Source organism: Oncorhynchus tshawytscha, linkage group LG13, assembly GCF_018296145.1.
Source record: "Oncorhynchus tshawytscha isolate Ot180627B linkage group LG13, Otsh_v2.0, whole genome shotgun sequence".
Classification (NCBI taxonomy): domain Eukaryota; kingdom Metazoa; phylum Chordata; class Actinopteri; order Salmoniformes; family Salmonidae; genus Oncorhynchus; species Oncorhynchus tshawytscha.
Genome location: NC_056441.1, coordinates 43546842 through 43574760, shown reverse-complemented (window position 1 = coordinate 43574760; position 27919 = coordinate 43546842). Strand labels below are relative to the sequence as shown.

General features: G+C 43.7%; 1 protein-coding gene across 3 annotated transcripts; it reads right to left on the bottom strand.

Moving 5' to 3' along the window:
• Nucleotides 1–33: 33 nt before the first annotated feature.
• Nucleotides 34–27889, bottom strand: LOC112266631 (tripartite motif-containing protein 46-like). 3 transcript variants are annotated; one of them, XM_024444296.1, is made up of 12 exons: nt 27475–27889; nt 21799–22063; nt 21422–21575; nt 19113–19311; nt 18887–19033; nt 18423–18518; nt 16092–16345; nt 14915–15036; nt 13747–14085; nt 10389–10618; nt 2117–2184; nt 34–1801 (listed from the first exon to the last, which is right to left on the bottom strand). In XM_024444296.1, exons 1-12 carry the CDS (start codon nt 27487–27489, stop codon nt 1342–1344), a joined length of 2349 nt encoding a protein of 782 aa, XP_024300064.1. In that variant the 5' UTR covers nt 27490–27889; the 3' UTR covers nt 34–1341. The 3 variants fall into 3 exon arrangements, with proteins under 3 accessions (XP_024300064.1, XP_024300063.1, XP_042151689.1); XM_024444295.2 differs by lacking the exon at nt 27475–27889 and adding an exon at nt 26419–26580; XM_042295755.1 differs by lacking the exons at nt 34–1801; nt 2117–2184; nt 27475–27889 and adding exons at nt 13477–13537; nt 26419–26588 and having other exon boundaries at nt 10486–10618.
• Nucleotides 27890–27919: the final 30 nt, after the last annotated feature.

The window sequence follows — 27919 nt, the reverse complement described above, 5'->3', positions numbered from 1 at the left end:
TAACAATAAGGAGGTCAGGTTCTCATTTTCAGAATTAGTCTTTATTTAGCGTAAATTGTTTGTCTGTTTTTTAAATTTATTTTTTACAAACATTCTGCCAGCAGGTGAAGTCTACATTTGCTTGCGTCCCAAATGGCACCCTATTCCCTAAATAGTGCACTACTTTTGACCAAGCTTTGGGCCTTGTCAAAAGTAGTATATATGGAATAGGGTGTCATTTTGGAAACAACCTACATTTCTAGAAAGCTTATCATTCATAAGTACTGTTCATGACTTACAATCAAGCACACTTTGAAATAATACAAAATATTCCCTAAAAGACAGTTATAATCAGCAAATGGTGGTCAATATGATTATCAGACATGTGAATTATTTTAACTGCAGTCTCATTCCTACACACACACACAGTTAAACGTTGGATTTCAGTATTTCCTCATGACATGTTATCCTCCTAACTCAATCTACTGTCTACTCAATGACAACAGTATTTAGACCAGATTATTCACTTTAGTTGGGGTTGTGATGGAGTGAGTGGGAAGATTTCACTAACAGTCAGGAATTTTTTTCCATTGGAGATACACAGACGTACAGTAGATGTGTAAATAGTTTTAGTACAGTGAAAGGGGGAACTGTTACATGATCAGAAAACTAAGAACATCCAATTAATTTCTGGATCTCGAAGTCATTTCCACATGGGAGACCAGGTAGGTGCAATTAATTATCAGGTAAAACGGAAAACCAGCAGTAGTCCGGACCTCGTAGGGTAAGATTTGAATACCCTGGACATAGATGAACACACAGACAAACTGTTTCTCAGTCATGTTCTTTCTAAAATAAATATATGTTCTTGCATATATACATATATACCGTAAATATATACAGTATAGTGTGGTTAATTGGTTAATAGAGCAAGCGTCAAAGATAGGAGACATTACATAATTGCTGTGTGTGTAAATTGCCAGCCCCTACTTAAGCAATTTAGCATTTCTGGCAAAATAAAATGTGTAAACCAAAAAGTATGTAATAAAGTTAAATACATTTGCATATCGGTTGCAATAAAAACTAGTTTTTTTTCATACAAATGAGATAAAAAAACAAAAACAAAATTAGGTTACTAACTTTTTGCTCTGGCCAAGTAAATAGCTTACAATTAACTTTACATTCTATGTCCAATCAATCACCTAATATTAAGGCTGAGATTCAATGCGCCGTTTAAAAGGCAATGTTACTGCGTTTGCAGAGATCACATTCAGGGTAAACGCTGTAGAGGTCGGCTCAATTGGAAATTACCTTTAAAATGTAAAGCACGTGCTACACCATGGTTTCAAATTTAATCGCAGCCTAGTTATTCAGATTAGTGACACGTGATTGGATGGTGACCCTCCTGACTGGAGTCTGGTCTGCCATCCGATAGGCCACCAACTCCTGTAACTGTAGTGCCCCTCCGCCAATAAAAAAGAAAGCCGGGCAAACAGGGCCGGAGCAATCGACAGGCCCTTCCCACAGAGGACGGAGCGAGTGGGCATCGTAGAAAGTGACGCGACCCTTCTCAAAGTCAAGGCACACCCCAAGCCTGGGAGGCAGGGGGTAGGTGAGGCCCGTAGGCGAGGAGGCAGGGCTGTTGCCGTTGGCGATGGTGGGGTTGCGGCGGGGGTTGGTGCCATTGCAACCATGGTTGTTGTGATGGTTGGGAGCCTGGGGCAGGAAGATCTTGCCCATGCCCATGGTGAGGAAAGAGAAGGGGGGAGGGGATTCCAGGGAATCCTCTGCCCCACTGTCATGGCCACTGTCTGGGTCATAACTACAGGGGGAGGTAGAGAGAGAGAGGAAGAGAGAGAAGGAAATAGAGAGAGTGCGGAGTCATACACACACACACACAACTAGGGCCCGTATACATAAAGCGTCTCAGAGTAGGAAGGCTGATCTGTTCCCCCTCTCCATGTAATCTTATTCATTATGATGTAAAAGGATAAACTGATCCTAGACCAGCACTCCTACTCTGAGATGTTTTTTTTTGTTTTAATACAAGCCCTGATAGTCTCTCCTCAACCAATTTTCCATTGACTACTTCCTGTCCACCCTGCACTTTATAGCCTCATCCTTCAGCACCACTCACCGGGGACTGGCCATGTCTTGCGGAAGGTGAAACCACTCCTGTAGTTTGGCCTCTAGGCCCACTCCCACCTGTGGAACAGAGAGGCAATGAAAGGGGGCAGCAACATACAGTGGGGGACGAAATTACTGGCACCCTTGAAAATATGAACAAAACTATGTAGAAATAAATAATTAAAATACTATATTGTATGCTATTTATTTTTTATTATATTCTTGTATACTAATACAATTACTCAGTAATACATAGCTTTTTTATGTATCTACAGGTGCATTTCGTAAACATATTCGAACCCCTTGACTTTTTTTCCACATTTTGTTACGCACAGCCTTATTCTAAAATGCATTCAATAGTTTTTCCCCTACTAAATCTACACAAATTACCCCATAATACCCCATTTTTACAAATGTATTCAAAACAAAAAACTGATCAGATTTACATAAGTATTCAGACAATTTACTCAGTACTTTGTTGAAGCACCTTTAGCAGCGATTACAGCTTCAAGTATTGGTTATGACGATACAAGCTTGGCACCCCTGTATTTGGGGAGTTTCTCCCATTCTTCTCTACAGATCCTCTCAAGCTCTGTCAGGCTTGATGGGGTGTCATCGCAGCACAGATATTTTCAGGTCTCTCCAGAGATGTTAGATCAGGTTCAAGTCAGAGCTCTGGCTGGGCCACTCAAGGACATTCAGAGACTTGTCCCGAAGCCACTCTTGCGTTGTCTTGGCTGTGTGCTTAGGGTCCTTGTCCTGTTGGAAGGTGAACCCTCGCCCCAGTCTGAGGTCCTGAGCGTTCTGGAGTAGGTTTTCATCAAGGATCTCTATGTACTTTGTTCCATTCACCTGTCCCTCGATCCTGACTATTCTTCCAGTCGCTGCGGCTGAAAAACATCCCCACAGCATGATGCTGCCACCACGCTTCACCGTAGGGATGGTATTGGCCAGGTGATAAGCAGTGCCTGGTTTCCTCCAGACCTGACACTTGGCTTTCAGGCCAAAGAGTTCAATCTCGGTTTCATCAGACCAGAGAACCAATCTCGGTTTCTCATGGTCTGAGAGTCCTTCAGTCGCCTTTCGGCAAACTCCAACCAGGCTGTCATGTGCCTTTTACTGAAGAGTGGCTTCCGTCTGGCCACTCTACCATAAAGGCCTGATTGGTAGAGTGCTGCAGAGATGAGAACCTTCCAGAAGGACAACCAACTCCACAGAGGATCTCTGGTCAGAGTGACCATCGGGTGCTTGGTCACTTCCCTGACCAAGGCCAATCTCCCCCGATAGCTCAGTTTGGCCGGTCAGCCAGTTCTAGCATCGGTGGTTCCAAACTTCTTCCATTTAAGAATGATGTTCTTGGGGACCTTCTCAAATCTGCAGAAATGTTTTGCAACCCTTCCCCAAAATCGGTGCCTTGACCAAATCCTGTCTGAGCTCAACGGACAATTCCTTCGACCTCATGGTTTGGTTTTTGCTCTGACATTCACTCTCAACTGTGGGACCTTATATAGACAGGTGTGCCTTTCAAAATCATGTCCAATCAATTGAATTTACCACAGGTGTACTCCAAAAAAGTTGTAGAAACAACAAGGATGATCAATGGAAACATGATGCAACTGAGTTCAATTGAGGGCCTGAGTACTTATGTAAATGTGTTTAGTTCTAATAAATTTGAAGGGGTCTGAATACTTTACGAATGCAATATATACGGTTGAAGTCGGAAGTTTACATACACTTAGGTTGGAGTCATTAAAACTCATTTTTCAACCACTCCAAATTTCTTGTTAAAAATCTATAGTTTTGCAAAATGACACAATTCATTTTTCAAACAATTGTTTACAGACAGATTTTTTCACTTAAACATAATTCCAGTGGATCAGAAGTTTACATACACTAAGTACACTAAGTTTACATACATACACCGCTCCATGAGCGGTCACTTTTGTGACATAGCCTGCCTTCACAAGGTTATGAATCTCTCGGTTATGAACTTCAGCAAGCTCAGGATTCTTCACCAGGCGTCGCTCAGTTCCACGCAGTAGTGGGAGTACAGCCCGTGTTGTGGTTGCCAGAGGAGGATGGTTGGGCACCCGTAGCAGTGGGGTCGCGTACCTCTGAACGCCATCCAGTTCAGTGGTGGTGCACCTCTCTAGGAGGTCTAATGCATCAGTCATGTCTCGAGCGGGTGACCTCCTGTAGCTTCCGGTTGGAGAAGGTGTCCATCTTCCAGAGCATCTCTACATTCCGAAGGAGGTCAGTGGCTGCACAGGGGGATGGAGCTGGATTGCTTCTGGTGAAGAGGACTTGCTGTGACTGTACAGCTTGGGTGGAGAGAAGTAGATGGGCTGGACCTTGCACAGCCCAAGGATGTATGGACAGCAATGGGACCTCCTTCTGGTCCAGCTCGTATAGGCTCAGTCGGGGTGACGAGATGTGGGTGGTCTGACCCAATCAGGATAAGTGGCGCAACTCTGGCCAGGTTAGGAAGAGGCAATCCTAGTAGATGAGGATATTGTTTCTGTATAACACTTACCGGGCAGGAGTGCTCTGGGAGATTCAAGCAATCTGCTGTGAAGGCATTGGTGATGTTATAGGCCACATCCCGGTTCCCTGAAGGTGAAATGCTAAAGGTCACAGCAGCACCTTTCATTTAGATAACATCATGTCGCACCGTTCCGAGATTAAGGGTCTCGGGTGTCCCCTCCAGGTTAAGCTGACGGGTGGCCGCCGTGAGAATGATAGTTCTTTCTGACCCATCATCTAGAACATCGAATGTATCGATGCTTCTCCCTTCACTTTGCAGAGTGACCTTGACCACCTTCAACATGACCCTTGGAGACCGGTTCTGCTGGTCGAGGTACACCTCCTTTGCAGCTCCTACAATGAGCATACTCTGCTCTTTCTGTGTTTAGGGAATTACATCATGCAACACGGTGAGATGGATTTCCTTACAGCGATTGCAGAGTTTCCTCAATGTGCAGGTCTCCGCCTTATGGCTACAGGAACACTTGTAGCGTCGCTCGCCTGAGGTGATCCAGGCCTTCAATTGAGTTTGAGTGAGCTTTTTTACCCTGGGGCATGAGCCAAGGAAGTGCCCCTTACTATTGCAATATGGGCAGTAAGGCTGGAATTTGATGTTCTTGCTCTTGAGGGGTCTTCTTCCCGGGTTCCTCCCTGTCGTCACTATTTAAGTACATGGTAGTGGGATTTGGCCTTTTCTGTCCCTCCTGGCGTTCAAACTCCTTCCTTCCCCCGGTGGCTATGGCTGAGATTGGGGCCTGGTGAGCGATGCTCTTTGCCTTTGCCTTCACCTCCAACCATGCAGCCAGGTCTCAGAGCATAGGTGCTTCTCGAGCCCTCTCTCAGGATGCCCTTGTTCAAACAATGTTCAATGAAACCGTCTCTGAGGTACACTGGAAGTTTGCTAAGAAGCTTGTCCACGTGGGAACCATATTTCAGCTCATTCCTGTCTTCTCCTCCAACAGATTGGAGCATCGAGGTCAGGGATTGGAGATATGTTCAGGATGTTTAGTTCATTCTGGACTAGCTGGCGTGGCTCACCAAAAGGACAAATTCACTCTCCTTTCCGCTCTCAAAGTATGGCAGTTTGGGTCTGGGAATTCCATAGACTGAGGCTACTAGAAGTTTCATAATGTTCGCTCCCTCTTCTGGTTGCGTGAAGGATAAACCCGGGACTTCTGATGAGCCCACTGTGGCCTCATTGGGCAGATCCCCTACTGTCCCAGACAACAGCCGGAATTGGGTGAGAGCGCTCCCACCTGATGTTTGAGGACTGGCCTGGCCCTGGACGAGAGGAACGATTTGCCGGAAAGGCGAAGGAGTGATGCTTTGTCCAGCTGGAGGAATGCTAACTTGTGTCACTGGCATAGAGGGCGTTGGTGGAGCGGCCTGTCCCCCGTGCTCCATGTTGGCTGTTGACCCCGGAGCCTCCGGGGACTGTGTGCCATGCTGTACCAGATGGGCAGATTGGGAAAGAAAGGCAGATAGGTCAGGTCCATGTGGAGGGGTGGTCAGGTCCATGTGGAGGGCTGTTCGTTCCTCTCCAGGAAGGAGGAGACCATCCGTGCCTCCTCCAATTCCCTTCTGGCTTGACGGTGCCGGCACTGCTGTGCCAGGTCATTGGCAATGAATTCCAGTTCCTGTAGAGCTCTATGGGCCTGCACATCCAATTGGTGACATCGTTCGTCAGCCTGTCGTTCCTCCTCAGTCTGACGCTCAATTTCCTCCAAAGCTAATAACTGTATCCTCTCTTGTAGGACAGCGGTCTGTGAATCGCTGAGAGCTAGTGAATGGCAGCTGCCATGGCTACTTCCAAAGGGGTATGCACTGGTCGAACTCCCACTCTGTCTAGAGTGCCTCAACGTTTTCCCATTAGTTAAGGGGTGAGCGGAGCCGGTCCTTGGCTCAGAGGGGATGGTTGATGCTGAAACGTACAGTTGATCCATCACCACTTTTAGCTCTGATGGGCTTGCCCTTTGATGTCAGAAACTCGACCACATAATCCTTAAGATAACCAGGTGCTTGCCTTGTTCTTCTGGTGCTGCTGGTGGTTGAGGATGAAGTCATTGTTGCTTTAGGCTTAGCTCCTGGATATTTCCTTTGTTCCAAGACCCTTCCCTCAGTTGCTCTCTCCTCCTCTTCCTTCCAGTGGAGACAATTCTTCCCTCTCCTCCTCCATTTCCTTTTCACCTGTCTTTGGTTCAGTCATCATCCAGCTCGAAGGACCATTGAAAGATTAGTGGAATCTGTGTGGGTAGCTGGACAAGTAGGATGACTGACAGTGAAGGTGAACAGGTGGTCACGTGTCAGGTGACAGAGGAATGGATGAGACTGAGGCAGGAATTCCTTTAACCATAAAGTGGTATATTTACTGGGTCGTCTGTGCTGCATAGAAAGGAAACAAATAACATGTATCCGATCAAATTCATCATCCCAAAGATCATATCATAGCAATCATTCATGATTAACATAATTAGGCTAGTCAACAATCTAGTTAATTTAGAAGTCAATAGTAATCATCCGTGAGTCATTTAGGCTCATAACTATTTATCATAAATCATGAAAGAATACAAACAGTGGTTATTCAATCTATAATCCCCATTAGTTTGATATCAAAGTCTATCAGTTAGCAAACAATGACGTTTCTCATTTCAATTGTCTTCATGTAAACAATGTCCTTACATATTAACCATATCGATTGCATAATTGGCCTATGAGGATCCGTAGGGCCGTGATCAATGACAATTCACATTACACAATATGTGCGCTCCAAGCCGCGCTCCACGGTAATAACTATAAACAATAACTGATGGCCCACTTTCCGGATCCCAACAGATAGTTCAGATGAAAGATAACAGAGTCGGTGGACTTACGTGGATTCATGGATGCACAGAACTTCTGGATCAGATGGAGTTAAGGAAGAGAAACCAGTGAGCTCAGGCAATGGCAATTTCCTCCTTTTATGGAGTTGAGATCTGTCGGACGTTTCCACCTGACCTAATTAAAGTGCCCCTGGCCCAGCTGAGTAAGTGGCAATGAATTAAAGAATTATTCCACCAACTCCATGGGCCTTTTCTACACCTACAAACCTGACTTGGTTACACCAGCTCTGTCAGGAAGAAATTCAAAATTCACCCAACTTATTTTGAGAAGCTTATGGAAGGCTCCCCGAAACGTTTGACCCAAGTTCAACAATTTACAGACAATGCTACCAAATACTAATTGAGTGTATGTAAACTTCTGACCCACTGGGAATGTGATGAAAGAAATAAAAGCTGAAATGAATAATTCTCTCTACTATTATTCTGACATTTCACATTCTTAAAATAAAGTGGTGATCCTAACTGACATAAGACAGGGAATGTTTCTAGGATTAAATGTCAGGAATTGTGAAAAACTGAGTTTAAATGTGTTTGGCTGAGGTGTCTGTAAACTTCTGACTTCGACTGTGTACATCCCCTTTATCTGCTGGATTCGGGTACTGTCTTGATGGAAATAACTTTCTCTGGTGTGATTATGTGTCGGTATATTAGTCAAAAACCTGCTTGCCTCTGCCACGAGGCTGAAACTTGGCCGCAAGGGGATGTTCCAGCAAGACAATAACCCCAAGCACACATCAAAATCAACAAAGGAATAGTAAATTGACCACAAAATCAAAATCAACACCTCCAGACGAGAGGGCCCAAGGCCCGATCCAGGATCTGAGTGGGTCTTGATCCAGAATTCTAGATACTGTCACAGGTCTGGGTCGGCTCTGATATGATTGTCAAGGTTCTCAAGGAAGGTGTAATTTTAACTGACTTCTCCGAAAGGACCTGTACAGATCCGAAAGAGACTGCTGCAGTAGAGGAGCGAGAGACCTTGTATAATTTATGCTGCTGCTCTTTTCAAGAGTGGCGCGTGTAGCTTGTTATTGTTGTTGGCCCACTATAAGTCATCAAAGTGCAATTGGGCTACAGTCATAGAGCCTCAATGTAGCAAAAGTTAGGAGATATCTAATCAATGGAAGATGGAATTAAAATGACAGAATTAAAAGTTAGGGTGAAGGACAGGCTACAATAACCAAGAGCTAACAGGTAGGCTGCTATACTTAATATTCTAAATGGGGTTGTTGTTATTTGTAACTGTAGGACGAGAAAGAGCATGCAGCCTCAATTAGCCTAGCAGCCTCAATTAGCCTAGCCTGCTCCCCGAGTCACTCGCTCACAGTATCAAGGCCCCTCCCCACCTGCTAGAGTGGACATCTCTCTCCCTCTCCCTAGCGCTTTATCAGCTCTGGTTAATGAAGTAGCTTAAAAAGTGACTTTTCTGCTTCCCTCATTCGGATCGGACAGGGTTTGGATCTGACCAGGTCTATACGGAACGGGTCTAGTGGTCCTCGGGTTCGTTCGGAACGGGTCACTATTATAAAAATTTATTTTTGCATGTCGGTTCCGGGTGGAAAAGCCCCAGGTTCATTTCAGAAGGGGTCCAAAAGTTGGACCCGTGAAGACCTCTACTCCAGACTTGAACCCCATTGAATACCTGTGGTTCAAATTGAAGAGGGCAGTCCATAAGCGCAGACAAAAGATAATGGACTAAAATCCCTCCAGTCCAATAGTTCTCCAATCTCATAAAACATTTTAAGCACAGTGCTATCTTCACAAGCTGAGATATTGAAATTTATTGAAAACAGGGGTGCATAATAATTTTTATCATTATCTTTTTGAGAAAAAAAGAAATATTACTTGTTAAACAATCTCTTTCTCCGAGCAATTATATTAGTATAAAATAATATAGTTTCCAGATTTTCTTTTGTAGCATACAATATAGCTCAGCATTTTCTTGCTCATCAAAGGTGCCAATAATTTCACACATACATTTTCATACACGTTTTTGTATATAGTATTTTGTATATAGTTTTGTGTATATATACAAAAAAAACACATAAATACACACCATACAACACAGTAAGGGCCCATTCTAAATCGTCCTCTAAGGGTTTCCCAACTGGCGGCCCACGGGCCAAATGGTTTTATTTATACGTTTTGAGATTTTTATTTATAAATATATATAGAGATTTTTTTGTGTGTGTGTGGGGGGGATTTTCATTGTTGAACATAAGACTGTAAAAAATCCAGGATATCAGCTCCAAGTGATTTTCATTTAAGAAATCTGTTCCCAACTATTTTCATGCATACCAGAGAGACGTGATCATATCAAAATCAAATCAAATGTTATTTGTCACATGCGCCGAATACAACAGGTGTAGGTAGACCTTACAGTGAAATGCTTACTTACAAGCCCTTAATTAACCAGCAATGCAGTTTAAGAAAATACCCCCCAGAAAGTAAGAGATAAGAATAACAAATAATTAAAGAGCAGAAGTAAATAACAATAGTGGGGCTATATACAGGGGGTACCGGTACATAGTCAATGTGGAATCAATATACAAATGTAAGTAAGGTTTGAAATGGTTATGTTTTAGTATCTGTTTGGGCTTCTTGCAGATCAATTTGCAGTCAAATGATTTGTAACTATGATCCGGCCCCCCAACCATCCGCACAAGACAAGAAAAACTCTGCCTACGGCTGAATCTAGTTGCTGATCCCTGCCCTATGCACCTGTGGAGATTTGAAAGGATTTGATTGGTATAAGCAATACGGGTTAACTTCCACCTAGCAGAGGGCAAATCCTCTCAGATCTCCACAGGTGAATATGACACTGGCCTAATGGGACGATTTGGGATTGGGACAAACTCTCCTCCCAGTCATTCCACTTACTTTGACCAGATAGGAGCCGGGCTCCACTGAGCATGCCCAGTAGTGCCTGCCCTGGGTGATGGCCACGTCGCCTACCAGGAGGTCTGCAGTCAGGTGACAGGAAGTGAGCGCTCGGTCGGCGGCCTGCATCAGGGACAGGCCGGGAACACTCCGGGCACAGCGCTGCTCCTTACTCACCACCAGCCGGTCGGCATGGAGACCCCAGCGAGAGTCCAGGTAGAAATTTAACACTGAGAGAGAGGAGGCCAGGGGAGGATAGGGAGATGGAAAGGGGGAAAGAAAGAGGGAGGGTGGAAGGAGGAGTGCATAAGTAGGAAGGAGGGAAGAGGTGGGTTTTGATGAGATAGAGTAGAGAAGTGAAGTAGGAGAGAGGGAGGGAAGACGATAAGGGCACAGAGGAGGTAAATACAGGGTAGTGCTGAGCAATTAGTGCTTTTTGAGGTTGGTTCGATTATTCAAAAATAGTCACTTTTTTATTTTGATTTCGATAAAAGAAATTGACATGAAATGCAATGTGCATTATGTGGGCTGATTATGTAGAGCTGCTGCCTATGCTGTCTGAGAGAATCACTATTTTAGTCATTTTTCAAGGTAAATAAGGCATACTTTTATGACGGCTCAATACCAACAATCAATCACTTAGAGCATGTATTTACAGGCTCGTGAAGAAACTGCTTTCTGTTCCTCTTCATTGCACGTTCTCTCTTGTTTCAGTCTCTGTGTCTGCTCCGCACAGACCAGACAAGTTCAAGCGGGCACGCAATGGATTATGGTCATTGTAGTTAATTATCAGGTTTTCTGCGCTAAACAATGTAGAATATTTGCCTGTTGAAAACTAAAACTCCCTACTACATCGCACAGTTCAGGCTTGATCTGAGTTATCTATACAGAAACCGCACATTGAGCTCACAGAACAAAACAGAACAAAGTGGAATTCAAAATAATTGAACCGATGTCGGTCAATTAGTTGTTTAAAAAACAAAAAATAACAGATATTTCTGTTAATCGAGCAGCACTAATACAGGGATAGAGTAGTAAGATGCAGTATATTCAGAAAGTATTCAGACCCTGACCTTTTCCACATTTTGTTATATTACAGCCTTATAAATTGTTTTCCCCTCATCAATCTACACGCAATACCCCATAATGACAAAGCAAAAACAGTTTTTCAGAATTGTTTGATAATTTCTATTTAAAAAAAAACCTGGAAATATCACATTTACATAAGTATTCAGACTCTTTACCCAGTACTTTGTTAAAGCACATTTGGCCGCGATTACAGCCTCGTCTTCTTGGGTATGACGCTACAAGCTTGGCACACCTGTATTTGAGGAGTTTCTCCCATTCTTCTCTGCAGATCCTCTCAAGCTCTGTCGGGTTGGATGGGGAGCATTTATTTCTGCACAGCTATTTTCAGGTCTCTCCAGAGATGTTGTTCAAGTCCAGGCTCTGGCTGGGCCACTCAAGGACATTCATAGACTTGTCCCAAATCCACTCCTGCGTTGTCTTGGCTGTTTGCTTACAGTCATTGTCCTGTTGGAAGGTGAACCTTTGCCCAATTCTGAGGTTCTGAGCACTTTGGAACAGGTTTTTATCAAGGATCTCTCTGTACTTTGCTCTGTTCTTCTTTCCCTCGATCCTAACTAGTCTCCCAGTCCCTGCTGCTGAAAAACATCCCCACAGCATGCTGCCACCACCATACATCATTGTAGGGATGGTGTCAGGTTTCCTCCAGATGTGACGCTTGGCATTCAGGCCAAAGAGTTCAATCTTGGTTTCATCAGACTAGAGATTCTTGTTTCTCATGGTCTGAGAATCCTTAAACTCGAAGCAGGCTATCCTGTGCCTTTTACTGAGGAGTGCTTCCATCTGGCCACTCTACCATAAAGGCCTGATTGGTGGAGTGCTGCAAAGATGGTTATCCTTCTGGAAGATTCTCCCAACTCCACAGAGGAGCTCTGTCAGAGTGACCTTTGGGTTCTTGGTCACCTCCCTGACCAAGGCCCTTCTCCCCTAAGAGCTCAGTTTGGCTGGGCGGCCAGCTCTAGCAAGAGTCTTGGTGGTTCCAAACTTCTTCCATTTATGAATGATGGAGGCCACTGTGTTCTTGGAGACCTTCAATGCTGCAGAAATGTTTTGGTTCCCTTCCCCAGATCTGTGCCTCGACACAATCCTGTCTCGGAGCTCAACGGACAATTCCTTTGACCTAGTGGCTAGATTTTTTATCTGACATGCAGCGTCAACTGTGGGACCTTATATAGACTGGTGTGTGCCTTTCCAAATCATGTCCAATTAATTGAATTTACCACAGAGGTACCCCAATCAAGTTGTAGAAAACATCTCAAGGATGATCAAGGACGCACCTGAGCTCAATTTTGAGTCTCATATCAAAGGGTCTGAATACTCATGTAAATAAGGTATTTCTGTTTTTAAATGAATGAAATACTGTTTTCGCTTTGTCATGATTTGGGTATTGTGTGTAGATTGATGAGGGGGAAAAAACAATTGTATACATTTTAGAATAAGGCTGTAATGTTACAAAATGTGGAAAAGGGGTCTGAATACTTCCCGGATGCACTGTATTAGAATCAGGGCAACAAAGAAAGAAGAGAGGCTTAACAGAGAAGAGGGATAAAGAACTGTCATGCAACTCCTCTGGAATGAAAAAAGGAGACATGGACTAGGAGAGAGGGAGTCAAACTGTCTTTCAACAACAAACTAGAAATGAATAGAAAACAGTCAAAGCAGAAGGTCAATCAAAGGAGAAGGAGATGCATCTTTCCTAAATTGGTATTATTAATATTCACGAGGGAAACATAGCAGAATAGAATCATTTACCAAGGGAGACATTGACCACGCAGCACTTCCCAGACTCATTAGCATAGATCTCAATCAACCAAATCCATTTGTTAAGCCTCAGGTTTTTAACAAATAGCAAACCTCATCAACACACTCTTGAGATCTCATTATGGAGGGAGAACGAGGGTGGATGGGGGGAAAAGATATGCATGGTATAAATGTAAAAAGAAGTAGAGAGATATGTGCGAAGCAACAAGAGGAAAAATGAGAAAAGAGTGTCGATGCTCACATTAACAGGCAGAGGGAAAGATGTGGATTGAGAGAGTGGACCTAGGAGTGGAATGAGAGAGCTGAGGAGAGATGTGTGAAGACAGTGTTTAGAGGAGGGGTTGGATAGAGAGATGGGATGGGAGGAGAGTTGGATGGGAATGGGCAGAAAAATAGAGAAATTAGTCATTAAGATGATCTCTATGGATACTGTTCTAATGCATATCAGTTATACCAATACTGATGAGATCATGTGTGTGTGTGTACCTATAGAACAGTGTATAGACCTCACCTGGTGCTGGCGGGGTGTGTAGGTACACCTCCTCACTGTACTCCCCGAAGCCTGCCTTGTTGCAGCCTCTCACCCTCAACACATACACACTGTCCATCTCCAACCTGTCAATCACAGCACTGGTTCCGCCCACCTCCTCCAGCCGCTGCCAGCCCCAGCGGGCCGCAGCCAATCGCCCTTGGATACCACCCCTGGCTCCGCCTCCTGGCACCACCCCCCGGCGACGAAACTCCACAGAGAAGTGCCAGGCGGGGGCGGATTCCTGAGGCAGCCGCCAACACAGGAAGAGCTGGTCATAGGCCAGGGTCTTTTGGGTGTCAATAACAGGGGCCAGAGGGGCTGATGGGAAAAAACATTACAGCTGTCAGTCAGATGTTGGATACAAAAATATACTCTCTGGCTTGATTACATATGCAATACTACCAAATGTTCACTACAGTTTGCTAATGCATAGTTGAAGATACAGTATGATTCAGTAAAACGACATAATTAATGGCAGACTCATCGAGATGATGTTGCCATGAGCAGCACCGCAGATATTCAGATGAGCGCGATGCAACACTTTGCTCTCACACAGCCACACAGAGTATCTGCGCATGTGCACGGGTGCGCTTCACACTTCTACAATGTGATAGCTACAGGACAAGTTTAACCTTGCGCTTTAACGCTCTTAGTTGTTGCGGAAATTGACCCACTCTGCTGTTTATCTTGTGCATTTATTTCATCTTGCTGAGTCTACCTTTAAATTGAATTACCACCAAAATGTTACATGATTGTATTCTGTAGTATGTCATTTCTCTTATATCCTCTCTTTTGCCTCCTAAATCCCTTTTTCAATACTCTGGCTCTAACCCTGCTCTCTGTTTGACTATTCCTTTATGTCTCTATAGCCCTCTCCTCCATCCTCCGCTCTCTCTGACTGACTCCATCCCTCTACGTCTCCCTAGCCTCCTCCTTTATCCTCTATCCTCCGCTCTCTCTGACTGACTCCATCCCTCTACGTCTCCCTAGCCTCCTCCTTTATCCTCCATCCTCCGCTCTCTCTGACTGACTCTACCCTCAATGTCTCCCTAGCCTCCTCCTTTATCCTCCTCTCTCTCTGGCTGGCTCTATCCCTCTACCTCTCCCTAGCCCCCTATCCCCTCATTTATCCTCTCCTCTGTCTCACCCTGGATGAACTGCAGGTTTGTGAGGAGTTTGAGCTCTTTGGAGACGTCCAGCTGGAAGTGTCTGAAGGAGGGATCAGCAGCCAGAGAGAAACACTGCAGCCCCTCGATGGACGTGGATAACCTTGGAGAGTGAGGAGGGGGAGAGAGGGGGGGGAAGAGACTTTTAGAATAGTTGTTTGGGAGTAGATAACAAGTCCGAGGAGGGAGGTATGCACTACGCAGACTTAACCACTTTATTATTAGGGTAATACGCAATTAGAGTAACTTTAATTGATAACAGATAGATTAATCTTGGTTAATCCAGAACTAAAGTCTCACGTAATTGGTCAGCTGCTTGATTACATTTTGGGTCCATGCATGTTAAGAGAAGGGACTAAGAGACGCTAGAATAAGGGGCAGAACCGGAACGAGGAGCTCCAACGTCTCTCTTTGCAAGTTACGGGCCGAATGCCCCCTCCCCTTCCGAATTCCAAAAGATGCTAATACCTGCGAAATCGTGATTTGACCAAATGACCAGTTACAAAAAACCCAAACACCGGAACTACCACTGCTTGTTATCCCACGCAACCCATTCCATTCCCTACAGATTCTATGGTACCAGTTGTGTTTACATAGACCTGTCCACGAGAGATTATAGATACTGTAGATTAATGAGACTACATACTGTAGCAGTCTACTGTCTACCTGTATAACTACATGTCTCATGCCACTAATCCCGTGTCAGTCTAACAAGCCATCATTGGAAACAGTGAACACTGGTTGGAGCACAACGACACAGAACACCATCGCCAAATCCACGCCACGTTCTCTTTCACAAACAGGTCTACTGGCTCCCTCTTGTGGCCATTTGTCATTTTGCTGATGCCGTGGGATGAGCAGTGAAAGCATACACAAGAGGGAAAGAAGAATAGACAATAGACATTGATTGAAGGACTGGGTGAGAGAAAATAGAACAATAAGAGAACAGAGAAACAAACAAAGAAACAAAGAAAGAAACAAACAGAAAAATCAACAAAACTAGGGTGTTAAAGAGCCCTGGGTATTCGTCCAAAATAGAACCCTATTCCCTACAGTGCACTAATTTGGATCAGAGCTCTATGGGGAATAGGGTGCTAATTGTATAAGCTTCCACGCTGTCTGCTGCCCAGCCAGTCAGACCTGTTGTGTGTAAAGTACCTGCTGTGTGTCTGGCGCGCTGCCTGGACGAAGCAGGGCGGGTCCGTCTCCTTCAGCAGCTCTTGGGAGAACGCCATGAGGCCTGCATGCTCTAGCAGGCTCCGCCTCTCCGCCACCTGGCCCGCCAACGCCTCGCCCCGCCTCTGCCGTGCCCCCTCCAGGGCCTGAGACAATGAGGCGTGGCGCTCAGCGAGGAGGGCGGTCAGGTCTCTCACGCTCTGAGACAGCTGCTCACGTGCCGCTACACTGTTCGCCTGTGGACAGACAGCAACACACAGGAGTAGGACCGTAGAGATATAATGTATTTCAATCAATATTATTCCAGGATAGTGTTCTATTTCATTCTGTGGTTAAGCCTGGCTACGCTGTTCAACAGTCAGACAGCAACACACAGGGAGGTTAGGAGGACCACAGAGATGATGTATTAGACAGCAACACACAGATTAGGACCATAGAGCTACAGTGGGGCAAAAAAGTATTTAGTCAGCCACCAATTGTGCAAGTTCTCCCACTTAAAAAGATGAGAGAGGCCTGTAATTTTCATCATAGGTGCACTTCAACTATGACAGACAAAATGAGAAGAAAAATATCCAGAAAATAACATTGTAGGATTTTTAAATGAATTTATTTGCTATTTATGGTGGAAAATAAGTATTTGGTCACCTACAAACAAGAAATATTTCTGGCTCTCACAGACCTGTAACTTCTTCTTTAAGAGACTCCTCTGTCCTCCACTTGTTACCTGTATTAATGGCACCTGTTTGAACTTATTATCAGTATAAAAGACACATGTCCACAACCTCAAACAGTCACACTCCAAACTCCACTATGGCCAAGACCAAAGAGCTGTCAAAGAACACCAGAAACAAAATTGTAGACCTGCACCAGGCTGGGAAGACTGAATCTGCAATAGGTAAGCAGATTGGTTTGAAGAAATCAACTGTGGGAGCAATTATTAGGAAATGGAAGACATACAAGACCACTGATAATCTCCCTCGATCTGGGGCTCCACGCAAGATCTCACCCCATGGGGTCAAAATGATCACAAGAACGGTGAGCACAAATCCCAGAACCACACGGGGGGACCTAGTGAATGACATGCAGAGAGCTGGGACCAAAGTAACAAAGCCTACCATCAGTAACACACTACGCCCCCAGGGACTCAAATCCTGCACTACCAGACGTGTCCCCTTGCTTAAGCCAGTACATGTCCAGGCCCGTCTAGAGTTTGCTAGAGAGCATTTGGATGGTCCAGAAGAAGATTGGGAGAATGTCATATGGTCAGATGAAACCAAAATATTACTTTTTGGTAAAAACTCAACTCGTCGTGTTTGGAGAACAAAGAATGCTGAGTTGCATCCAAAGAACACCATACCTACTGTGAAGCATGGGGGTGGAAACATCATGCTTTGGGGCTGTTTTTCTGCAAAGGGACCAGGACGACTGATCCGTGTAAAGGAAAGAATGAATGGGGCCATGTATCGTGAGATGTTGAGTGAAAACCTCCTTCCATCAGCAAGGGCATTGAAGATGAAACGTGGCTGGGTCTTTCAGCATGACAATGATCCCAAACACACCGCCCGGGCAACGAAGGAGTGGCTTCGTAAGAAGCATTTCAAGGTCCTGGAGTGGCCTAGCCAGTCTCCAGATCTCAACCCCATAGAAAATCTTTGGAGGGAGTTGAAAGTCCGTGTTGCCCAGCAACAGCCCCAAAACATCACTGCTCTAGAGGAGATCTGCATGGAGGAATGGGCCAAAATACCAGCAACAGTGTGTGAAAACCTTGTGAAGACTTACAGAAAACGTTTGACCTCTGTCATTGCCAACAAAGGGTATATAACAAAGTATTGAGATAAACTTTTGTTATTGACCAAATACTTATTTTCCACCATAATTTGCAAATAAATTCATTAAAACCTATGATTAAAATTACAGGCCTCTCTCATCTTTTTAAGTGGGAGAACTTGCACAATTGGTGGCTGACTAAATACTTTTTTCCCCCACTGTACATGAGCATATGATGTCTACTGTGGTAAACAATGCTGTCTATGGTGGTGTGGTCAGTAGCATCAATAAATTAGCCAGCTAACTTGCTTAAATATTATTATATATTATTGTCCGCACAGTGAAGCTCATATGAATTGGCTTTTTTTTTTACAAAAGAAAACTTGGTCTAATTGACTCAACATCCAAAAACACATATCTAAGGTAAACTTTCTTAATTAATAAAAAGTTATTTCTGGTTGTTTATCAAAGTTAGCCCTGCTTTGTGGTATACCCCTCTGGTGGGTTATTTCTGGATCTCTGCAGACTGCAGTATTATTTAGTTACCTCTGTCTGAGTGGTGGCACTCTCCAGCTGTGAGATCTGGCCCAGCACTGTCTCCTGGTTGGACAGAATGTAGTTCATCTCCTTGGTAATCTTGTCCTGTCAAATAAACAAAGAGTTAAGGCCCTGACCAGACTTAATCCTAATGCACATCAGTAGCTCTGTATTACCCTACATTTGAACTGTACTCATCTCTTACACACTGGATGATCTAAACCCACAGTTCAATGGCGACTTACCCCTTTTCTGTCATGCACTGTACTACTAGACTAACGACCAACCATTGAGGGCCAATCCCCATTGCGTGTGATATCCACTAATGCAATTGATTATAACAATATTGCCATTTAGGTACTTTTATTCAAAGCAGCTCAGGTATTACATACATTATCCAGTCAATTCCACAGTAAAAGGCCAATGCAGGAACCATGCTACAACCAATTAAGCTATTGCATCCGGATGCCTACCTTGAGTGTCTGGTATGCCTGGGCGACTGGCGCCACCTTGTGCCCAGCGTGGACTCGGCGCAGCTTGCAGAGCGGGCACAGCAGCCGCTGGCACGTCCTACAGTAGAAGTGCAGACGCTCCTGGTCATGCTCCGGACACGACAGAACCTGGAGGAGGAGAGACAAGAGGGGTGAGAAAGGAGAGAAGAGAGGTTTGAGAGAGGGATGAGAGAGAGGCAGGCCTCACCTTGGGCCTGAAGTTGAGGGTGGGCTGGACGTGTTCGTGCTGGGCGCGAGGAGTCCCCCAGGGGTGGTAGAGCTTGAAACACTCGTTACAGAAGCTGGCTTGGCAGTCGGCGCAGCCCTTAGTGGCCTCCAGGGACTGGGGAGGCTTGCAGAACTGACACATCACAGCCACACTGCCCAGGCTCACTGTGTGTCTGTACCTAAGAGAGGGGGGAGAGAAAGATAGAGGGGAATGATTAAAGGAAGGAGGGTAGGGGAGAGAGAGAGAGAGCTAGAGAGAGCATGGGCGAATTAGGGCAGGATAGTAGTAGATAGGGGGTGGGCGAGGTTGGAAAAGGCGAAAGAAAGAGAGACAAAAATAAGAATGATGGATGGAGAGAACAGGGCCAAGAGAGAGAGGGGATGGGTAGACCGGGTGATAAATAACATAAAAGAGGTTACTCTACATGGGGAAAATAAGCTTTTAGCAGTTACACTGCAATAGTCCAGTGGAAGTACAGTGTCTTTCTGCTACAGTAGGTTGCTGCAGTGTGTTGCAGTCTGGGAGCTCTGCTAATTTCCTCTCTAGGTCAGCTCCATGCTGATTAACAAGAGTGGCACCCTATTCCCTATATAGTGCACTACTTTTGACCAGGACCCACACTATTTTTGACGAGGGTGCTATTTGGAAAGCAGTACTTGGACACATTCTCTCACTGTGTGTGTGTGTGTGTGTGTGTGTGTGTGTGTGTGTGTGTGTGTGTGTGTGTGTGTGTGTGTGTGTGTGTGTGTGTGTGTGTGTGTGTGTCACGGGTGAGATCTGAACCGACTGGAAAACTGTCGTCTTCAACAGACCAAGAGGAAATTCCTTCCCGACGGTGACACTGATTTTGCAGGCAGGGTGAGGCTTGGCAATATGGCCAAAATATCATACAGTATCAAGGTATTTTATGTTTTTGAATGATAAAAGTTCTAAATTTGCTTTACGAGAAGTGTGTTACCATAAGATGGCAACACATACATTCTAAGCAATTTCAATGAGTCTTTCTCCCTTCTGATTGTTTTATACTGTTCAATTCAACTTAAAACAAAAATAATTTTCAGCATTTTCATAAATTTCTGCATTTCCTGCACTCATTTGAGATCATTTCCACACTGCCACGTAGGGCTGTACGATATGGGCAAACAATTTTAAATAAAATGTTGCAGTTGCGATTTAGAGCAAACCATTTGGCTGAACTGTTGGAATAATGGAAATAGAATGATTATTCTAATTCCATAGTTAGACTATAATAGTGGGCACTTTGAATACAGTGTTGTTCGACATGACAACGAATAAAAATGCCAGGGAGGAGTTATTGTGACAGGGTAGGAACCAAAGTGATGGTCAGTGTTTCATAGGGGACCCTACAACCTTTGGTTATGTTTTCTCCTAGATACTTCATGTAGCTAACATGTACATGCTTCGCATATTCCTCTTGGATTTAGAAGATGCTGTTGCACAAACGACATGCTGATTTAGGTCGCACCATCCCTGGTATTATCAGGCTGTATAGCTAGTTACATTTGCTCTGACTCAGTACATGTATTAGCTAGCCAGCTAACTAGCAATTAGCATTAGTGGCAATTTAGGCCCAACCTGCTAAGAAAAGACAAACTAGCCATTTGCAGATGTAAGAAACACAAACTAATAGTGTAATTATAGAAAGCTAGTGGATTTATATTAAGAAGCAAAGTGAAACCAGCATCGTTGTCATCATTGTTGCATGTGCTGCATTGACCACTGAACGCAAGTGTCTCGTGGTCGAGAAACAACAAATGAGCTCCTTGAGTGACAGGGTGAGGGGCTAGGTCTGTGTGGAAAGCAGCATGGAGAGAGATGACTATAAAAATTAACGTTACACATGGTGTATAACATTTAACAAACCAAACATTCAATATCCGTTATAGAAGGTAAAGTAAAAACCCAAACCAGTCTGTGCATCAAAATACGGTATACCACCCAGCCCTAAGGCAGGGCTACATCGTTCCTTACAGAAAAAACAAGATTTCACAAGTGGCAAATCACATTATTTCATGTGAAATTTCACATGAAAATCATGTGAAAATGGGTTCATGGAACACTTTACATGTGATCACGTGTTTTCACATATGTAGTTTCATGTTATCACATGTTGTTTTACAGGTTATTACATTAACTTCACATAAGATCACATGGGATCACATAAAATGTATGTGTCTTTTCAGTAACATCTCACAAGACCAAGACCTGTGCATAGTGCATGTGTGCGTACTTGCGTGTATAAATGTAAGTGTGTGTGTGTGTGTTACCTCTCTACAATGCGCTCCAAGGTGAGGTTACGCAGGCAGTCAGTCAGGCCCTTCTCTCCCAGCTCTACCTCTCTCCCACAGGGCGGGCACGGAAACAACAACGCGGGGGGCGGTTCCTTACGCCGTCGCCCCGGCGACGGATACGTCCCAAATCCTGGACAAAGGGTGACAGAGGGGGAGAAGTCAGTCAATGGGATGAGGAGAGAGGGATGGGTAGTGGAGGAAATAGAGAGAAAGAGAGAATGACTTGTGTATTCCCAACGCATCCCCAGACTAGTCCTATTAATCGTCACTTGACATTGAATCTAAAAGACACATACACGCACACACTCTCTCTCACGTGCAAACACACATTTACACAAACACACACACATTACCTGAACGTAGCACGCGGTCGATGGGTCGATGGTCGGCCTTGCTGGGCATGGGCCTGCGTGCCTGGCGGGGAGAGCGGGTGTTGGGGGTGGAGGCAGGAGAGTTGGGCTCGGGTGGCAGCTCCGGAGGAGGGTAGCCATTTTGAACCAGGACCTCTGAGGCACACATCAGGCAGACGCTGTGCTGACATGGCAGGACCACGGGCTGCTTGACGATCTCCTTACACACTGGGCAATGCAGCTCGCACTCCATGCTCTTCACGTTAGACTGGGGAGGAGGGAGAGGTGGAGAGGCAATGAATCACAGAGGTAGGGGTCCTGTGTGGCTCAGTTGGTAGCACATGGTGCTTGCAATGCAAGGGTTGTGGATTTGATTCCCATGGGGGACCAGTCCAAAAAACTATGAGAATATGTGCACTCGCTACTGTAAATCACCGGTCACTTTGATATTCATGGGTCACTTTTACTTTGATATTCAAGGGAATGTTAGGGTTAGGAGTTAGGGTTAGGAGCTAGGGTTAGGTTTAGGGTTAAAAACTTCTTAGGGCTAGGCCCCTTTTTTTCTCCACGTCCTGTCTGAATGACGTGCCCAAAGTGAACTGCCTGTTGCTCAGGCCCTGAAGCCAGGATATGCATATAATTGGTACCATTGGAAAGAAAACACTTTGAAGTTTGTAGAAATTTTAAAATAATGTAGGAGAATATAACACAATAGATAAGGTAGGAGAAAATCCAAACAAAAAACAACCTGAACTGTTTTTGAGAGAGAGACATAAAAGCATCCTCTTAGAATGGCAAGTATAAGGTCATTTTGGAAATAAGCCAAAATTAGCCAAGCCAATTTCTATGGCTTCCACAGGGTGTCAGCAGTCTATGTTCAAGGTTTCAGGCTTGTAACTTCATAAACGAATAAGAAATGTCAGTTTTAGTACAGGAACACAGTCTTGGAAATTCGTGTTTGCGAGCGCAATGAAGATAGGACGCACCTGCTAGAATCGGTTACCTATTGAACATACTTCTTTCCGTAAGAAACATTATAGTTTGATTACATTTTAGGGTATCTGAGGCGTTTTCGGATTCCTTTATCTGCATGTTGAACGAGTGGACTATTCAAATCAATGGCGCCGACTAAACTGACTTTTTGGGATATAAAGAAGGATTTCATCTCACGAAATGACACTACATGTTATAGCTGGGACCCTTTGGATGACAAATCAGAGGAAGATTTTCAAAAAGTAAGTGAATATTTGATCGCTATTTGTGAATGTATAAAACCTGTGCCGGTGGAAAAATATTTTGATATGGAGCGCCGTTCTCAAACAATAGCATGGCATGTTTTCGCTGTAATAGCTACTGCAGTTAGATTAACAAGAACATCCATAATTTTTCTGATTATTTATTTGAATTGAGCGCCCTCCAGTTTCACCAGAAGTTGTCCCCCAATTGCTAAAACAGATCATAATGAGTAAGATTACATGGACAGGGGGGACCTGATCCTAGATCAGCATTCCTACTTTAAGTGAAGGAAATGAATTAATGAATTAATAAAATCACCATGTCAACTGTAGCAGAATCAGTAACCTAACTGATGCATCAGGGTAGCCTAGTGGTTAGAGCATTGGACTAGTAACCAGAAGGTTGCAAGTTCAAATCCCTGAGCTGACAAGGTACAAATCTGTTGTTCTGACAGTTTCATTCAGAAAGTATTCAGACCCCTTGACATTTTGTTACGTTACATCCTTATTCTAAAATTGAATACATTTGTTCCCCCTCATCAATCTACACACAATACCCCATAATGACAAAGCAAAACAGGTTTTTAGACATTTTGTCATATTTATTAAAAATAAAAACTTATTACAAATATTACATTTACATAAGTATTCAGATTCTTTATCAGTACTTTGTTTAAAGCACCTTTTGCAGCGATTACAGACTCAAGTCTTCTGGGGTATGACGCTACAAGCTTGGCACACCTGCATTTGGGCAGTTTCACCCATTCTTCTCTGCAGATCCTCTCAAGCTCTGTCAGGCTGGATGGGGAGCGTCGCTGCACAGCTATTTTCAGGTCTCTCCAGAAATGTTAGATCAGGTTCAAGCCTGGGCTCTGACTGGGCCACTTAAGGACATTTAGAGACTTGTCCTGAATCCACTCACAAGTTGTCTTGGCTGTGTACTTAGGGTTGTTGTCCTGTTGGAAGGTGAACCTTTGCCCCAGTCTGAGGTCATGAGTGCTCTGGAGCAGGTTTCATCAAGGATCTTCCAATACTTTGTTCTGTTCATCTTTCCCTCAAACCTGACTAGTCTTCCAGTCCCTGTCATTGAAAAACATCCCCACAGCATGATGCTGCCATCACCATGCTTCACTGTAGGGATGGTCCCAGTTTCCTCCCGACGTGACGCTTGGCATTCAGGCCAAATAGTCCATTCTTGGTTTCATCAGACCAAAAAATCTTGTTTCTCATGGTCTGAGAGTCTTTTAGGTGCCTCTGGCAAACTCCAAGTGGGCTGTCATGTGGCTTTTACTGAGGAGTGGCTTCTGTCTGGCCACTCTACCATAAAGGCCTGATTAGTGGTGTGCTGCAGAGATTTTTGTCCTTCTAGGAGGTTCTCCCATCTCCACAGAGGAACTCTGGAGCTCTACCAAAGTGACCATCGGGTTCTTGGTCACCTCCCTGACCAAGGCCCTTCTCCCCTAATTTCTCAGTTTGGCCAGATGGCCAGCTATAGGAAGAGTCTTGATGTTTCCAAACTTCTTCCATTTAAGAATGATGGAGGCCACTATGTTCTTGGGGACCTTCAATGCTGCAGACATTTTTTTGGTACTATTCCCCAGATCTGTGCCTGTCTCTGAGCTCTACGGACAATTCCTTCAACCTCATGGCTTGGTTTTTGCTCTGACTTGCACTGTCAACTGTGGGACCTTATATAGACAGGTATGTGCCTTTCCAAATCATGTCCAATCAATTGAATTTACCACAGGTGGACTCCAATCAAGTTGCAGAAACATCAAGGATGATCAATGGAAACAGGATGCACCTGAACTCAATTTCGAGTCTCATATACCAAAGAGTCTGAATACTTGTGTAAATAAGGTATTGCTGTTTGTTTTTAACACATTTGCAAAAAAAGTAATTATAGGGTATTGTGTGTAGATTGATGAGGGAAAACATGTTTATTTAATCTATTTTAGAAAAACAAAATGTGGAAAAAGTCAAGAGGTCTGAATACTTTCCAAATGCACTGTAAGTGGTCTATTTTCAAAACTCTAAGTACAAAACTCTAAACTGATAACACTTGTAATGGCCCCTATCTTTTTAAAGAACTTTTGATTGTGCATTCATTGGGGTTGCACATATCTTTCACACCTGAGTCATTCATGCAAAATCACCAATGTATCAGATAATGACAGGTTCGCCACTTAGTTATTTAAACTACTATTTAATCCAACAGCAAAACAACAGCAAAATACAATATACACATTGTGAGCAAGTTCGGAAAAAGGTCAGTCTTACGTTTTCATTATCCTTATACAGTACAAACGTAGGACAAATCATCAGAAATATGGTGTATAATTAAAAATAATAATAATAATAACATGTTTTATTGTCACATGTACTATGGTATTGTATGTCATTTCTGCCCCTTGCAACATTTTACATGATCACCTTTTCTATGTGTTTCTATACAGTATCTCCTATCTCTCTGCTCAACAAAATGAATCAGCTTACAGTGAGTGTATCAATGAAATTCAGATAATGAGTGGAATATATTGTTATATACAGGTATTTCAGCAGTGCATTGTACTCTGCACTATGTACTCTGCACTTCCAAATGGTAGCACATAAAAGTAACTCTTTCCACATTGTCCTATTGAAGCACACTGGCTTCTGGAGAATGATCACATCCATATACAGTATGATTTCGTTTTCCCTTGCCTTTATATGTTAACTAGGCACTACATCAGTTTAGTTCAGTAATTAAGTTATGAGCAGTTTGATTAAGTGATAATGAATTGTAGTGTTAACAAATTATAAGAATATCATATCAAATGTAGGCTTAAAGTGAATGTTGCATTTTGAAAAGCAGATAATTAAATTGAAAATGCATCCAAATTGAGTGATTAGAGTGATTTGTTGCAGTGAACAAGTGACTGTGAATTCGTTTGTTGTACTTGGTCAATAAAAAAAATTGATTCGAGTTTTGAAACATGATCTGTTTAGATTTAAATTTTTGTGCTTTTGTGAAAATGCACCAAAGTTATCTTTTTAATATAATGTATAAGAAGCCAAGCCCTTCACACACACACATCACATCACATCATAAAACACGCAGATCTGAAGGTCAAAGAAAGATCATTTATAATTTACCAGCACGATATGGTTTGAGTCACACTGTCTCTATGTCATTCACCAATGTCAACTCCGTCCTGTTCTTTCTTGTTCTACTCGAGCAATATGCTAGCCAGGTTATGCTACACTGGCTACAATCCACTGACGTCTACAAATGATTTGTCCACATAGGACCTGCATTCCATGTTAAAAGCCCAAATTGCTTCGCAATGCAATATCTGTCACCGGCTTGGTTTCCAGAACACGCGTTGTGATACAGCGCAATTCTTACCTTCAGCTGGAATCTAGGCGCCATGATAGGAATGTTTCTTCCACGATAATCGGAGCGGTGCTCTCGGAGAGATGACACTAGAAACTGAAAGCGGGGGGATTTCTGCCCAACTACAAGGAGGTGTGACATGGGAGATTTGTGAGATGTTAATTATTTTAAAGACGACCTTTTAATTCCTGTTGATATAGTGCTTAAAAAGTGATTGTCAGTCTTTCATTGTTCTCTTTGTTGAAAACTACAATAGCCTATGCGCTGTGCGATCTTAGGTACCCTCGTTTTTATTTGATCTCCCCCTATGCAGCACAAGACCGCACCGCGTGCCTGCATCCCGTCTCCATGGTAACAAGCATCCCTGGTACCTGCACATCCTACAAGCTCGCACAAAACGTGTGGCATTTTATTTGGACGGCTTCTTTGTTTGTTTCCAGCGTGTCAAGTGTTGCATTCGAATAAGCATAGGGTCTACATCTTTAACGCATGTTTGTTGTCCACAAAAAAATCACCAGGTCATTATAGCGCACCTTATAGTTCTAAAAAAAATGTGCACCAAAATGGGTAACGCCTCTAATAGGCCTATGAGTGATTCAATACATTTAGGCATCCACATATTTACAGGTGAATTTAATGGGAAATTATGGTAAAGGCTACAGTGTTATTTAAAACATAAATAGGCCTTTCTGTTTCCTTTTGGTCTACGTTGAAGACTATTAGCCAACATAACGAATTCATGACCAGGTAGATGAATGGGGTGGAATAGGAATATATATATTTTCGTATGCTATAGATAGGCCTACATCACTTTTTTTTCTAAATATTAATGTGTGACAATGAGCCCTGTTAAATTTATTATTATGAAATAAGAGTGGTCGGACAGGTGCAAATTGGGGCGAATCAGACACCTGAAAATAAATAGTTAGCTTACTGTCTGCATCATTAACCTATAAAATGTCCTAGGGCCTAGGCTATTAGGAGACTACAACGGGGAAACAACAAAACATGTAAACACAAACAATACACTGACACAACCACACACAGGCTAGTCATACTAATACGAACCAGAGCGTCCATCATTGAAGAAGTGAGCGTTCAATCCGACTGTGCCTCCTTCGGTGAATGATACCCCTACCGTTATCATAACAATAACAACAGGTGCCATGAAGGCGAAAATTGCAAAATAGATATTCATAAATCCTGATTCACCATTTCCACAATAAGATTATTGGAACTGGGCGCAGGCGCGTGAGGCTACAACCCATAAAAAACGTTAACAATAGAAAAATGAAGCCAAATGGTAGAGAGGCATTTTATTTAAACGAAATAAATGTAAACGGTCATGAAAATGCACACACCATCCCAAATGCTGCCAGATTATTCGCTTGGTAAACTACTCCCAGCCCAGACATTTCTCAGCCTTCCTTTATCGTATCGCATCAACCTCGGATATTCAGCCACGATTCTGGGGTTTCTGTCTCTGCTATGCACTGTAATAAAGGGGCGGATG